Source organism: Pan troglodytes, chromosome 12 (genome assembly GCF_028858775.2).
Source record: "Pan troglodytes isolate AG18354 chromosome 12, NHGRI_mPanTro3-v2.0_pri, whole genome shotgun sequence".
NCBI lineage: Eukaryota > Metazoa > Chordata > Mammalia > Primates > Hominidae > Pan > Pan troglodytes.
This window is the reverse complement of record NC_072410.2, coordinates 20473619-20490236: the sequence shown is the minus strand read 5'-3', so window position 1 is coordinate 20490236 and position 16618 is coordinate 20473619. Positions and strand designations below refer to the sequence as shown.

The 16618-nt window shown below is 37.2% G+C and overlaps 2 protein-coding genes across 8 annotated transcripts in view; both read left to right on the top strand.

Annotated features, from left to right (window-relative positions):
- The window catches only part of IL18R1 (interleukin 18 receptor 1), a 247672-nt gene that overhangs the window by 185156 nt on the left and 45898 nt on the right, over positions 1-16618 (top strand). The window lies entirely within an intron of this gene.
- On the top strand, positions 385-15109 carry LOC112204154 (interleukin-1 receptor-like 1). Of its 2 annotated transcripts, XM_054678124.2 has the most exons (11): positions 385-472; positions 1255-1464; positions 1977-2187; positions 3238-3412; positions 3806-3968; positions 5344-5415; positions 6155-6296; positions 6389-6534; positions 11068-11214; positions 12202-12369; positions 14659-15109. In XM_054678124.2, the coding sequence occupies exons 2-11, from the start codon at positions 1404-1406 to the stop codon at positions 15042-15044; spliced, it is 1671 nt and encodes a 556-aa protein (XP_054534099.1). In that variant the 5' UTR covers positions 385-472; positions 1255-1403; the 3' UTR covers positions 15045-15109. The 2 variants fall into 2 exon arrangements, with proteins under 2 accessions (XP_054534099.1, XP_054534098.1); XM_054678123.2 differs by lacking the exons at positions 1255-1464; positions 11068-11214; positions 12202-12369; positions 14659-15109 and having other exon boundaries at positions 404-472; positions 6389-8069.

Genomic DNA, 16618 nt, shown 5'->3' with positions numbered 1-16618 from the left:
TGGCACCAATGCTGCCAAGGCTGGCGGAGCTTTCCTGAGTGGTGTCTGCCAAATGAGGAGTCAAGGAATATCTGGAAAGGCAGCCTCCAGGTCCCTGATGTCAAGACCATTTAGAACTGAAAGTGTCCTAATATCGGGGCACAGGCAATAAGCATTAGTTATTAATCAGCCTGAGAAGTTGATTCTAAAATAGGAGGAAATGATTCAATTATTTCCTCTCAAAGGATTACTCAATGTTGTTTTTATGTTTAAATATTTATTTGTCAACATCAAGAATTCTTAGTACATGATGCACCAGCATTTTTGAACAAGTCATAGATTTGGCCACAAATCAAATTTCAGGATGGGAGGAGTGTCTCCCCTTTAAAATAGAAGAGAGTGAGTAGTCTATGAGGAGGGACCTACAAAGACTGGAAACTATTCTTAGCTCCGTCACTGACTCCAAGTTCATCCCCTCTGTCTTTCAGTTTGGGTAAGCATCAATTACTTATCTAAAATTTGTAATAAGAAAAGTCTTCATAATTCATGATTGTGTTTATCCTTATGTTAGTAAATTTCTATGTTGGTTCTATTCTTCCCCTTATATTTTAAGAAAAGAAGTAAGAAAGTAAATGATTATTTTTCTGAAAGAAAAAATTAATGTATTTATTATTATTCATAGACCTTCAACTACTCTTAGAAAGCCTTTGGTGACTCCTGGGAACAAGCTGAGTCAGGAACAAAAGTTTGAGGGTTTGGGGTTGAGAATAGGACAATTACTTGGCTAATGCTTTAGTCTAGTTCTGATTTTGCTACTCCTTAGTTGCTTTGTGATGACTACTTGCACATGTGTCTGTTTGTGAGTTATTTTTGTGAGCATGCTGCCACCAGCCTGTGTGGATGTCTGTGGTTTCACATGATACATTTTATTTTCTAAAGTCTACTGAATTTTATGTTTTTTTTTTTCAAAAATAGAAACTCATATTCTTTCCTTCTTAATTTAGTTTCTTTCAGGACATTCTCATGAGACTGGTGAAATATAACTGCGAAGTAGCATGATAATTGTGAAATAGCATGATCATTGTGAGAGCTATATGACCCAAAACTTCCATAGGAATAAGTGCAATGCTTGCATATCTGAAACCTGCTGTTGTTACATCTCTTTGCACTTAATAAATATGTGTTGACTGATTCATTCTCCTGGGTGGTGCTAAGAAAGTAAAAATCATGGCTGATAAAAATTCTGTTTATGGTTTTGTCTAATTTATTTTTCAGTTGAGATATAGGCTACTCTTCCCAACTCAGTCTTGAAGAGTATCACCAACTGCCTCATGTGTGGTGACCTTCACTGTCGTATGCCAGTGACTCATCTGGAGTAATCTCAACAACCAGTTACCAATACTTGCTCTTGATTGATAAACAGAATGGGGTTTTGGATCTTAGCAATTCTCACAATTCTCATGTATTCCACAGCAGCAAAGTTTAGTAAGTATTGCCTTCTAAGTATAATTTAAATTTTTATAAATTAAATAATTTCAAGAACATTTACCTTGTTTTAAGCAGTTTGCTTCCAGTTGTTCCAGTTGAATTGTAAACTGAAAAATATATTGCTTTTGTACAATCATTTTTCATTACGAATCTATCAGAAGAAATTCTTTGTAATGAATATATCATCAGTTTGGCTTTACATATTCAAATGCAGCAGAATTTAATGTGGTGCCTGCACATGGGAAGTGTTGTGGATGTTTATTGACTGACACACTGTTTGTTTAGATAGATAAGTCTGCTTTTCCATTGGATAACTGTGGGGGATTTAGCTCCAAATTAATTCATTAACATTTCGTAAGAGATCTTAATCAGTTACTTATTCTTTCCCAAGGTATCACAGTATATGACCGGCTTCTAAATTTAATCCTAGAAGAAAATATTGAGAGTATAAGAATTATGATCTTTTCATTTGATCATTTCAGGACTGTCTTTATATCTTTTATTTGCAGGTAAACAATCATGGGGCCTGGAAAATGAGGCTTTAATTGTAAGATGTCCTAGACAAGGAAAACCTAGTTACACCGTGGATTGGTATTACTCACAAACAAACAAAAGTATTCCCACTCAGGAAAGAAATCGTGTGTTTGCCTCAGGCCAACTTCTGAAGTTTCTACCAGCTGAAGTTGCTGATTCTGGTATTTATACCTGTATTGTCAGAAGGTATTATGCGGAAAGCTCCCATCTTCTTTCACCCTGCTCCCCTTTCTTCAATGGTTGATTGCCTGAGCTGCCCTTGCTTTCATTCCTTCCCTAGTCCTTTCTGGAACAGTTAAATTTATAAAGTGATTTGTATAAAAGTGATTTGGATAAACTTCTAGGAATACTATCAGGTTGAGGTCTAGCTCATTCTGAGCTATTTGGATTTACAGTTGCAGGGATTGATTTGTAGCTGACTTAGAGAAAAACCTAGCTTTCCTAGTGACCAAGATAACTGAGAGCAATTGCTTACTTTTGGCTGGAATTAAGAACAAACTAGCACAGAAAATAGTAATCTGGATGTTTTCCATCTCAGGGGGCCTCTAGTAGGTGAAAAGGGGCTTTTAACCTTCAAGTTAAGCCAGAGAAGGCTGATGAGATTGTGTGCCTAAAAATTAATTACTTTTGTTCACAAATTGTTAAATGTTTTGATTTTGTGGCTGTATTTGGCACACACAAAATGTCAAATGAATTAAATCAAAAAGCAGGAAGTATTAGTTAAGGGCCTAGGTCTGAGACTAGACAAGTGTCAAATTCATGCTCTGCCACTAGTTAACTGTGCGATGCCAGCAAGTTACTTCTCTGCCCTTCAGTTTCCTTCTCTGTAAAATGCATATAATGTAATAATATATTTCATCTCAAAGCATTATTGTGAAAATAAACTAAGGTAATGTGTGAAAAGTGCTCATCATCATCACTGGTACAGAGTAAACTCTGAATAAATAGTAATTATCTTTATTACACTGGGATTACAGCATTACAGCAGATGTAGTGTATGAATAAATGGTGAAGAAGTCATTGTTAGGGCTACTATGGGGGCTATGTTTTTAGCTCAAGTGTAACAAAAAAGTATTTAAACTCTAGATTTTAATGTTTATTTTTAAATAAGAAAATAACCATTATGTATATTGATGGTTTTTAAGAAGAAAAGCAATATTAAGTAAAGGCTGAATTTAGATTAAGTTATTTCACAATGCTAAGTGACTCTTTTAATTGTCTGACTTATTTTAACAGTCCCACATTCAATAGGACTGGATATGCGAATGTCACCATATATAAAAAACAATCAGATTGCAATGTTCCAGATTATTTGATGTATTCAACAGTATCTGGATCAGAAAAAAATTCCAAAATTTATTGTCCTACCATTGACCTCTACAATTGGACAGCACCTCTTGAGTGGTTTAAGGTAAGAAGAAATTTGGAAGGAAATAGATGAAAATTACACAATTAAAATAGACACAAGTGGCCGGGCACAGTGGCTCATGCCTGTAATCCCAGCACTTTGGGAGGCCAAGGCAGGCAGATCACTTGAGGCCAGGAGTTCGAGACCAGCCTGGCCAACATGAGGAAACCCCATCTCTACTAAAAATATAAAAATCAGCTGGGTGTGGTGGCACACACCTGTAATCCCAGCAGCTTGGGAGGGTGAGGTATGAAAATCACTTGAACCTAGAAGGCAGAGGTTACAGCGAGCCCAGATTGCACCACTCACTCCAGCCTAGGCAACAAACATTCTGTCAACAGATAAATAAATAAAAGTGAAGAATTACTGAGAAGGAAATGGAATTTCTTATTTCAGAATTGTCAGGCTCTTCAAGGATCAAGGTACAGGGCGCACAAGTCATTTTTGGTCATTGATAATGTGATGACTGAGGACGCAGGTGATTACACCTGTAAATTTATACACAATGAAAATGGAGCCAATTATAGTGTGACGGCGACCAGGTCCTTCACGGTCAAGGGTAAGCTACTGACATGAATGAGATAGAATACTACGTGAAAGAAGTCGAAATGGGAACAGCGGTGCCCTTCTGGTTGGGTTACTTGCACTTCTCCCTCCTCCCTTTACTTCCTCCTGCTCCATCTTATCTTATACATTCTGAACTATGACGCAAAGAGGTTTTCTGAACACACTATCAAGATTTAAGAAATTTCAGGGGGAAATTACATTACTAATTCAAAGCCACATCTGTTCTTTATTCTTTTTTTGTGACTTAATTTTCCAAAGATAAAGCAATCTGAATGCTAACTTAATTTACTTTTTTTGAATGGAAATACAACTATTTGGAGAGCAAAACCAGCTTTTTCTTTTTTCTAGTTTGGTGTCAGAGTTTCTGCAATTTAAAAAAGAACTTAATCTTTAGTAATACTCATTGGATTCAAAGTTTAATGAGAGGCTTTGTGATGGTATACTATGGTGTACATAAATGTTGTCGAGTGGTTTTTAATCTTTGTTTGCAATACTTTCAACATCATCAATGGCCTTGAGTAGGTCACTTCATTCTAAAAATGTGTTTTCCAAGTTATTTTAAATTTTATAAAAGCTTATTTAAGGGAAAGATTTCACAATCATAGCTTATCAATCTACAAAGGATTGGGGTCTCCTTAGCACAAGTCGATCTACAGACGTAGATGTAATAGCCCCTTTACGTATGACAGTTTTTTCAGGGCAAAGCAATATTGGAGACAAATTTTTGGAGTTTTTCAATACTCCACCGCTGTAAAATAAGCATCACCAGACCACATTCCTATCAGTGCCTCTTCCTGTTTAATATCAACCCTTACAGTGGTCCTTAATCACACTGTCATTAAATAAATGAGCATGAAGGGATGGAGGATTGCAGCAGTGCTCCACAAGCACTGCCCGTCTTTCAGCCTTAGTGGTCACAGGAGTCAGAATTCTGTACGGGGAAGATTTCACTGAGGATGGGCCACCCTAGTGGAGAACTGCGAGCAAATCTGTGGACTCATCCATTTATTGTTTTCCTGGGTCTTTTGAAATCTTCTCTGTAGTCTTATTCTTATTCTGTAGAAGAGTAGTTTTCTAACAACTACTAGGTCATGTAATTAGTTTTATGGGTTGGACCTGCATTTGTTTAAGTGATATCAGAGAATAAAGATATTAAAGAGCATCATAGGTAATAAAAGAAAGTTTTATTTAAGTGCCTTTCTGTTTCGTGTGTGTGTGTGTGTGTGTGTGTGTTTGTCATTATGGGTTATTGTCAGAAGAACTTGAAAAACATTGCTATGAAATAGAATAGAAACATGAAAATACAAGCTTTATATTGACTAGCATTCAATGCTCTCCTAATATTTATATTTCTTTTTGTCTTTAAGATGAGCAAGGCTTTTCTCTGTTTCCAGTAATCGGAGCCCCTGCACACAATGAAATAAAGGAAGTGGAAATTGGTAAGAAAATTTATCAGAATGCTGTAAATATTGCCTGGAAAAATCCTTCCCTATGACCCCTGTTCTGAATTCCCTTAGCAGGGGTCAGGCAATTAGCATAAGGAACCTTGAGGAGTAAGTGAGGTGACATCCCTGGAAGCACCTGCCCCAAGCCTTTGCTAATATTGGGAACAGGGACACAGCAATTGCAGTGTTTACATTTGTTTATTGTACTTTGTAATTCATGATGCTTTCATGTATGCATCTAATTTCATCTTCATCTCTATCCCAGAGCTTGGGATGGAGACCTGCAGGGTGTTCATTCTGGGCAATGGTAGCCAGATCCGGTAAAACATGTTTATCTTCAAAGTAGCTTATGGAGAGATGAAGAGAGTTCTGTAGAAAGATGTGGAAGAGGGCAGTTGGAAAGAAACTCTAATTTCTAGTAGAGGGCAATCCTTTTACTAGAAATCCTTTATAATGTGGGGTTGGTGAAGGCAGAATCATTGGCCTTGTTAGTTTCCCATGCAGATGAGAACATAGTGGGAGCTGAGCTTCAAACCCAGCTGGGTGAATGAAGGTAATGGAAGCAGGGAGGAGGCAAGAGAGGACATAGAAAGAGGAAGGTGCTAGAGATGAGGGAGGGAGGTCCTGGTGGGGTGCATACCAAGTGTTCAGTAAGGTTTTTTTTACATTAAATGGGATAAAATGCCAGTCGCAGAAGTTAATTTTATTGGTGAATGTCCTTACTCCCCTCTAGGAAAAAACGCAAACCTAACTTGCTCTGCTTGTTTTGGAAAAGGCACTCAGTTCTTGGCTGCCGTCCTGTGGCAGCTTAATGGAACAAAAATTACAGACTTTGGTGAACCAAGAATTCAACAAGAGGAAGGGCAAAATCAAAGGTATTTTTATATTGAAGAGAACCATCCTCTTCCCCTTGCACATGGTTTGCACCTGCAAAGTAGGCATTAAAAGTAACAGGTTGCTTTCTTAGTTTCAGCAATGGGCTGGCTTGTCTAGACATGGTTTTAAGAATAGCTGACGTGAAGGAAGAGGATTTATTGCTGCAGTACGACTGTCTGGCCCTGAATTTGCATGGCTTGAGAAGGCACACCGTAAGGCTAAGTAGGAAAAATCCAAGTAAGGAGTGTTTCTGAGACTTTGGTCACCTGAACTTTCTCTAGCAAGTGTAAGCAGAATGGAGTGTGGTTCCAAGAGATCCATCAAGACAATGGGAATGGCCTGTGCCGTAAAATGTGCTTCTCTTCTTCCGGATGTTGTTTGCTATCTGCTCTTTGTAGACTGTTCCTGTTTGCTGGGAGCTTCTCTGCGGCTTAAATTGCTCGTCCTCCCCCACTCCCTCCTATCGTTGGTTTGTCTAGAACACTCAGCTGCTTCTTTGGTCATCCTTGTTTTCTAACTTTATGAACTCCCTCTGTCTCACTGTATGTGAAAGAAAATGCACCAACAACCGTAAACTGAACGTGTTCTTTTGTGCTCTTTTATAACTTGTATTACATGTTGTAAGCATGGTCCCTTCTATACCTTTTTCTGGTCATAATGAACACTCATTTTGTTAGCGAGGGTGGTAAAGTGAACAAAAAGGGGAAGTATCAAACTACTGCCATTTCAGTGAGAAAATCCTAGGTGCTACTTTATAATAAGACATTTGTTAGGCCATTCTTGCATTGATATAAAGAAATACCTGAGACTGGGTGATTTATATGAAAAGAGGTTTAATTGGCTCACGGTTCTGCAGGCTGTATGGGAAGCATGGCGGCATCTGCTTCTGGGGACACCTCAGGAGCTTTACTCATGGCAGAAGGCAAAGCAAAGGCAGGCACTTCAAACAGTAAAAGCAGGAGCGCGAGAGAGGTGCCACACTTCAACAGCCAGATCTCATGAGAAGTCACTCACTATTGCAAGGACAGCATCAAGGGGATGGTGCTAAACCATTCATGATGAACTCACCCCCATGATCCAATCACCTCCCACCAGGCTCCACCTCGAATACTGGGGATTACCATTCAGCATGAGATTTGGGCAGGAACACAGACCCAAACCATATCACACACATTATCATTGTTAAACTTTATAAAGTGTTTAAGGTACATGGAACACCTGGGAAGTCTGGTAGCTCAGCCCATTTCTTTATTGCATCTGTTATTCACCATGTAATTCAGGTACCACCTATTCCAGGGAGCCTTTCTTGGCCCTCAGTTTGCAGTATACACACTTTCCAAGTACTCTTGTAGCATCCTGTTTGTATCATAGCACTGGTCACATTGCCTTACCTAAATCTGTTTGACAGTCTGCTCAACACGACTGCAAGCTCCATGAGGGCAGGGACATTATCTCATCCATCTTTGGGTCCTTAGTGCAATACCTGGCAGCTAGCCAGTGCTCAGCTAAATATTTGTTGGCTGAATAAATGAATGCACAACCAAATTATTGATACCAAATGTTTTTTTGTGTACATTTCTACTTCTCTAGCTGTAAGTCTTAATTATACAACAAAATACTATTTTTATATTTATGTTTGGTAAATTCAATAACTTTCCTCATCATTTGGAAAGTCAAATTGTTTATTGCTTCCCTACAGTTTTTTCTGAATCTAGCAGGATTTTAACGATATCATTATAATTTGACACAATAAAAGGACAACGTGAAACTGATGAATCTTTATTGGGTTAATTTCAGACGCTATATAATCTTTTAAAAATGTAACATTCTTTTTTATATATAAATAATTGGTGGCATCACAAATAGCCAAAGCAGGGTGGAGAGAGTGATCCTTCCTGGGTGCAGGCAAGAAGGGGATATGTTGTCTACAGAGTTTTCAAAACAGTGATAAAGCTGTCTACAAGTCATTGTGCTTTTTATCATCACTATGCCCAGACAATGTGAAACATCAGAGATGAAGTGCTCCTCCCACAGAGGTGGACTGATCCTTCTCCCCACTCCCTTGGTGTGTCTCTGAATGCAATGTTGTCTTGGAAAACAGCTTTCCAAGCATTTCACTCCTGAGCACTTGCCAGTTTCCTCACTTGTTCTTCACATATCCAGGCAAAGACATCCTGTTTACTATATGAAGCATTGTATCCCGTATAAAAGGAAGGAAAGAGAGAAATATATTTTTACACTCATCACTCCTCAGGGGCTGTACAACCATGTAGAAATTGTTTAATGTGCTTGTCAAATAGCCAAAGAAAGTGTTAAACCCTGAGTTCCCACCCATGTGTGTGGTATGGTTAGGATTCATCCAGATACACACAGAGAGGCACAACAGGAGGAGAAAGGATAGGGGTGTGGGGACAGCGGGTCCCCAATATGGTGTAATCGTGGCAGGTCTCTGCCTGAAGTGGTATGTGGGGTTTTTCTGGTTTTAATTTTGACTTTAACCCCTGATTTGTAAGTTTTTCATAAAATAAACAGAATCATAACTCATGTAGATGGCTATAAGTGCCGTAGTGTTCTGTGGGTCTCTGGTGTCTGCCAGTGATAAGTGTGGCACCCCAGGAAGGCTGTGGACCCCATCAAGGTGCTATGTGAGGGCCATGCTTGGGGTGGTGGTGGGCCCAGTAGACCCTGCAGCCATCCATCCAGCCTGCCCACCCACACTGCCCTTGTGTCCTCCTGCTTTGCTACGTTATCATTGATCAGTGTCCCTGGTTACCTATGTGTTTGAATTATCTTCGTGTTACAGGTGTTTAATGATTTTGCTCTTTCTAGCTTATTTGTATTTCACCTGTTTTTCTTTAAATCAACATGGTTACACTCTGTTTCAGCAACTGTATAAATTAAACACAAATTATTACTACTGCTATTGAGTTGTCATGATGAATTCTTTTTTATTTCTGAAATTATAGCATTTCTTGAATTTAAGAGAACAAAAACTTGAAAGGCCTATGTCTCCATTTTATTAACTATTACTAAATACATATTTGATGCTCATAATAATAATAATACACATTTATTCATTATTTCCTATGTACAAGGACTTATCTACTTATTTTACATTTAACTTTCTCATTTATTTTCTCAATACTTCAAAGTAAAAGACAAAGAAAGTTGAATAACTTGCGAAATACTACAGTTATGGAGCAAGGATTCAAACACAGCCAGCATTTTCCTAGCTATATGTGTATACAGAAAGTAATGTTTTGTCATCACATACCTGGATTACTTATACTTTTATAAAATAATTCACACTTATGAAGACTTCCTCTGATGTCTTGGATCAACTTCTTTCCTCTACTTGGAAGCGTCCAGCCAATGGCATGGTTACTTCCCAGTAACCCCCACAGGAAGTACACATTCCTCTGTGCATCCAGCTGAGGTTTTTAGAGAGAGAGTGACCTGGAAAGGAATCCTGTTGAAACGATTTACTTACGGAGTTTTCATTATTTAACCTGATGACAGTAAGCTCTTTGTCAATTTTCACTTTTTCCCCCCAATTTTGTGTCACATCACCTTGATAATTCTTGATTCCATACTGCTGGTCACTGAGAGAACTGATAAACTATTAGAGGTTGTGGAGGAATTCGTGAATATGGGCCAGTGATTTTTCTACCTTAAAACTGGGAGCCCATGCATGGAGACTTAAGACGGAAAAGAACCGTATCAGCAAATCTCATTTGAGATTCTTCTCACATTCATCAGTGCATATGCATGTTGCATCTGCATTTTGTGAAGCAAGGAGTACTAGGAAAAATTTCTGGGTTGGTTGAGTAATGTTCACCATGAGAGAAGTATGGGCTATGAGTAGGACCTAGAACTTAGTAATTTGACTTTTGAATTCTTTATCAAAGATGCTTTAGCCACTTAGGTGACTCTTGCTTCTTCTCCTACCTCCCACACTGCCAAGCCCTTAGAGGCAACGAGTCTCTCAGACCTGTTGATGCCTTCTCCTTAATGCCCTGACAGCACCTTGTCCGTTCCTTTCTCATTATTGCATGAGTTACAACCCTCTGCATCTTGCAACCCAAGTACCACACTCCATTCTTCTCTGAGTGCCCATAGTTTCTTTCCACAGAAACAAACTTTCTGCTACCATCAGATTAATCTCTTGGGAAAACCACTCAAGTCTCCAGTGCTCCTGTGACCTTCAGAAGAAGGCAATCTGCCTTAGTTGGGGTTTCAAGTCTGGACAGAACCTGGCCCTGACCAAACTTTCTAATCATATCTTCCACCAATTCCCCAAACTGGGTTATTCCACTTCCTCAGAAAACACACTTCCTCTCTGCACTTAGGCTTATGGTATTCTCTCTGCCCAGGTGGGCATTTCCTTTTTTGCATCTCCCTGAATCCTACTCATCTTTCAGAGGCCTCCTCCTCCTCCAGGAAGGCTCCCTTTCCCAGTCCTGCATGGAGCAAGCTCTCCTTCTAAACTCCTCTGCCAGCAAAAATCATGCTTTTGCCTCCCATCTTAGTTAAGTTGACAAGTGTCTCTCTGCCTCTTTTGCCTTTGAGAATTCCCTATAATGCTTAGCCTGATGTGTTGTAGAGGCTCAATAAATGTGACTGTCCTGGTACTTAAAGCAGCCATGAAAATTCCCAGTGGGTATATCTTATGTGAAATTCTTGTACTCCCAAGGGAAGCCAGCATCCATGTATCAGTTTATTATATCTTGTTTCAGTAGTAATAATAATCTTTTTCTTTCTTTTGAATAGTTGATCATCATAGCACCTACTGCATAATTGCAGTATGTAGTGTATTTTTAATGCTAATCAATGTCCTGGTTATCATCCTAAAAATGTTCTGGATTGAGGCCACTCTGCTCTGGAGAGACATAGCTAAACCTTACAAGACTAGGAATGGTAAGTGGCAAATACCAAGTTTTTCTCCCAAAGAAAAAGTCCCATAATAACTGTTGGTTACTTGTCTATTAATCTTTCAGTAGCTAGGCTGCTAAGCCCAGATTCCATTTTGCTTGCTAATCTGTTATCAGTGAGTTGTGTTTTTGGATTTTCTTAGAGGCCATTTTCCATCCTGCTATGTAAATCCTCATGGTCCTGAGATCCATCTCAACAGCTCACTTTTCTTCCCCGATAGGATTGCTATTCCTACTGAGTTCCCAATAACAGAATCTGCCCCAAGCCCAGAAAGGTGTAAATTTCATAATGTATTGGTAAGACATTATGAAGTTAAACACAGTAGCAAAATTGTTCCTGTTTTCCAGATGTGAGCAGGTTAGAAAGGTCTATCGGAAAGCATGTGTGTTCTACCTGAAACCCTGATCCGTAAAGTCTAACCCAGGCACACAAGCATGTGCATGAAAGGAGTCAGTTCTGCCTGCTAGATGCAAACTTCATGCTTTCATTTGGAGGCAGATACATGTTGCATTTTTCAAACAGTTGACTGAAGTAGGAGCTCATTGTTTGATCTGTGGAAAATTCAGATCCCTTAAAAAATTCTATGCCCTTGCTACTATTAGCTTTAAATTTTTTCACTTCCCCAGGGGAGTATGGGGAAACCAAAGATGAAACCAAAGTCTATTCAGCACAGAAGGCCCCCTTATTCATAGATTATTAATCAAAATTGATGAGATGGACAGGTTCTTGTCCACTTTTTTGTTATTTAGTCTGTGACAGTAAAAAGGAGAAACACTTTGGGATGAAGACTGTTATTTCCTGATAGTGTTTTGTGGCAGTGGTTTGCCGTCAACATCTCTTGAGTCTAGAATATTTTGGAGGATGACATACATTCACCAACAGCCATAAAACTTGGAGAGGAATGTCTTTGAAGAGTCCAGTGAGAATTTTTAGAATCAAGTAAGAAGTTGTACTTCTTGTTTTCATTTTCAGATGGAAAGCTCTATGATGCTTATGTTATCTACCCACGGAACTACAAATCCAGTACAGATGGGGCCAGTCGTGTAGAGCACTTTGTTCACCAGATTCTGCCTGACGTTCTTGAAAATAAATTTGGCTATACCTTATGCATTTATGGGAGAGATATGCTACCTGGAGAAGGTAAAGCTATTGACATACATTAGGGACAGAAATTCATGCTTATTAAAGGCTGTGAACTAGGTGGCCTTATCCCTGCATTGGAAAATGAATTGCATTTACTACCACAGGCCTTAAGACCAGAACTTTAAATATTTATCCAGAAGCAGACACTTATCCTTCAATCGTCCCTCTCCCATCATTGTCCCAGTGATGAGATCTTCACAGTAATGTTGGTGGTGTGAATTCAGAGTTAGAAGTCCTTTGCTTCAAGGACTTAGCAAACCATCATCCCTACTTTATTCCCTTGGTCCCCCACCAGGATAACTCTGCCACTTCTTAATTCTGTCCATAAGATTTGAAAGAGGACTTAAAAATTGACGAATTTTGTTCTGGTAGCCATAGGCACTAGCTGAAATACCTTAAAAGTACTCAGAGAGTCTTCATGACTTTCTTCATGTTGGTGACACATTTGCAAATTTATATTCTCACCAGAACAAAAAGAACTATAGCTTCTGTTCCTTAATATTCCTACCCAATTTTATATACTTCTGACAGTTTTATCACAACTCTTGTGATTGCAGTAGTTATTTTTCCCTTCCCTTCATACATTTATGTCCAGTACCTATGGACCCTCCTTGTGAACTCTTCTCTAATTTCTCACAGACCAGGAAGGGTTTGGAATATAACTGGGGCTCAGCTATCAAGGGCCTAAGCATAATAAAGTATATGTTCAGTTTTACATTTTAAACTCATTTTACTAAGAAGAGGAATTCACATGCCTATAGATGTAAAGGTATGAACAACAGGTGACTTTGGTTTACCCTGGAATATCTGGGAATGCTAATAGCCTCAATAACGGCTCAAGAGACTTGTGAAAGATACAATTTAGGAGAATCGAATGCATTTCTTCTCTCGAGGCTCTCTTCTTCCCCCATTTTCCCACTGGCCACCCATGCAGGTAGAAGTAATGAGTAATGCTCTCAAACACTCTTTTCATATTACAAATGTACTGAAGAACCTGCAGGGACTCCAGTTGTTTGTGAGCTCAACAATGTGCCACATCTGGCCACAAGCTCTTCACCTCTTCTTTCTCAGTCCATCCACCTAAGTTCTAGTTACACTTCTCCTCAGCCAAACCCAGGTGCTAGCTCTCTCACACTCAAGCTTGTGCTGCCTTCAATGTGTGACAACATACTAATCTGGAATGGTTTTCTACTTCCCTCTGTCAATGCATGTCCTCTGACCTTTCCTCAACCAAAAGAAATGAAACCCAACAACACCAAACTTCACTCTTCACTTAGGAAAGTTCATGACTGACTAAGGTACTGTCTATAGTCTCATGCAACTTATCTTGCATTTGCCCCATCAAAATCCTCTCTGCACCACCACTCCATCCAGTGGCCCTGGGTGGCTGATCATCATGGAATCCATTGCACCCTTGTCCTCTGCTCCAGGCTGGGTTTGGCCAATGGGAGGCACTGGCAGGAGGTCAGAGGGTGGTCATGTACCTGCCTCTCCACGTGGGGCTTCTGGAGCAGCTGTGCTTCTCCCTCTGGGAGCACCTCTTCTCAGCTGGCCTGCCTCATGCATCTGCAATCCCTCAGACACCCGTCTGTGAGAATATCTTGGATTGTTTTCTTCACGGTTGTGCTTTCTCCTGTTGCAGTGAGGACTGGGTATTTCATGTTCTTTCTGAGTCCACCCAGAGCTAATTGGAATCACCATGGCGTCTACGCTGTATAAACACCAAATGGGAAAGGGGATCTATTGTCCCTTGAGATTTTTCTAGTTTGGATCAAATCAGTTTCTACAACAGAGATTAATGGGGGTGAAGTAAAGTCAGGACTTACTTTCCTAGAGACTTTGGACAATTTTGAGGGGCAAAGCTTCCTGAGTTTGTGCTTTTTAATATGTGAGTTAAAATTTTAAGCCATTGAAAAACATATAAGCAAATATTCTAAGAAGATAATATGTATTCTAAGAAGAATGAACCAGAATTCTAAGTCTCTAATGCAACAATAGACTAAATATCTTTACATTCCCATTTACTTGGAAGGACTCTGTTTTAGTTAAGACTAAGCTACCTGGGAAATAAAAAGAGGACATTGGGGCTGATATTCTCACAAATGAAAGGAACACAAAGAACAAAACGGGTTCTCTATCCACACATATTTCCACTTCTCTGAGTAAGTGACTTGATGTCAGAGAATCTCACACCAGATTATAACAATAAGACTTTTAAATGTTCAGGATGTTTATGTTTAAAGCATTAGACTGATAGGAAATCTGATCTATTTCTTGTATGACTAGATGTAGTCACTGCAGTGGAAACCAACATACGAAAGAGCAGGCGGCACATTTTCATCCTGACCCCTCAGATCACTCACAACAAGGAGTTTGCCTACGAGCAGGAGGTTGCCCTGCACTGTGCCCTCATCCAGAACGACGCCAAGGTGATACTTATTGAGATGGAGGCTCTGAGCGAGCTGGACATGCTGCAGGCTGAGGCGCTTCAGGACTCCCTCCGGCATCTTATGAAAGTACAGGGGACCATCAAGTGGAGGGAGGACCACATTGCCAATAAAAGGTCGCTGAATTCCAAATTCTGGAAGCACGTGAGGTACCAAATGCCTGTGCCAAGCAAAATTCCCAGAAAGGCCTCTAGTTTGACTCCCTTGGCTGCCCAGAAGCAATAGTGCCTGCTGTGATGTGCAAAGGCATCTGAGTTTGAAGCTTTCCTGACTTCTCCTAGCTGGCTTATGCCCCTGCACTGAAGTATGAGGAGCAGGAATATTAAAGGGATTCAGGCCTCAGGTTTCATCTGGTAACTTTCCTTCCATTTCCCTGCTTCTGGGTGGATGCAAAATGGCCAGAAATTTTTCTCCTCAATCCTCCACCATACTCCAGCCACCATTTTCTTCCCTTTTCCCTTTTGCTTGCCTGTCTTCACTGTGGTGTGGGATGTTTTCACTACTCTTTTTTCCTCTCTCTCTGTCTTGCTTTGTTTCTCCTCATTCTTTGTCAATAATCTGAATAGCAAATTAATCATTCGACAGTAGATTTTCACGTCATCTTGAGGAACATTCTGATTCCCTCAGGCAGAATGTCAGTTGTAAATCTTGTTCCCAACATGCCAGATTTTCTTTATTTTTTATATATATAATATTTTATATATAATATTATATAATATATAATATTATATATAATATTATATAATATTATATATTATATTATATAATATATAATATTATATAATATATAATATATAAAATGTGTATATAATTATATATATAACTATATAAAATATAACAGAATATCTAATAATGTATAATATATAACATATAAAAATAATATTATTTAATATATAATACATAATATTTTATATATAAGATTTTTATATAACATTTTAAATATAATATAATATATATAATTATTAATTATATATAATTAATAATTATATATTTTATATAATATAATATTATATATAATATATTATATATTTTATATAATATAATATTATATATAATATATTATATATTTTATATAATATAATATTATATATAATATATTATATATTTTATATAATATAATATTATATATAACATATTATATATTTTATATAATATATATAATATATAATATATGATATATTTTATATAATATATATAATATATAATATATGATATATTTTATATAATATAAATATATATAATATATTATATATTTTATGTAATATAAATATATATAATATATTATGTATATTTATATAATATATAATATAATATATAACATATAATATGATATATAATCTATAATATATAATATATAATTATTAAATATTATTATTATTAATAATAGTAATTATATTATATATACAATTATATATAATATATAATATTATATATTATATTATATATGATATATAATATTATATATTATATTATATATGATATATATTTTATATATATAAAATTTATATATAATATTATATATAATATTATATATTGTATATATAATATATAATATTATATATAATACATTTCATATATAATATTATATATCATATTATATATTTTATATACAATATGATATATAATATAATTTATATATTATATCTTTATATATGATGATTATATTAATTATATAAATATAAATGATATATTTATATGTAATTATTAATTATATAATAATTTATATGATAATTACATATAAATATATCATTTATATTTGTATAATTTATGTAATAATCATATATAATATATAATATATA

What these genes read in the sequence shown, in the direction of transcription:
- LOC112204154 (XM_054678124.2), top strand. Translation starts at nt 1,404, where the DNA reads ATGGGGTTTTGGATCTTAGCAATTCTCACAATTCTCATGTATTCCACA. An exon ending in AATAAAGGAAGTGGAAATTG is followed by an intron (nt 5,416 to 6,154) that starts GTAAGAAAATTT and finishes ACTCCCCTCTAG; the next exon opens with GAAAAAACGCAAACCTAACT. An exon ending in AGATATGCTACCTGGAGAAG is followed by an intron (nt 12,370 to 14,658) that starts GTAAAGCTATTG and finishes TTGTATGACTAG; the next exon opens with ATGTAGTCACTGCAGTGGAA.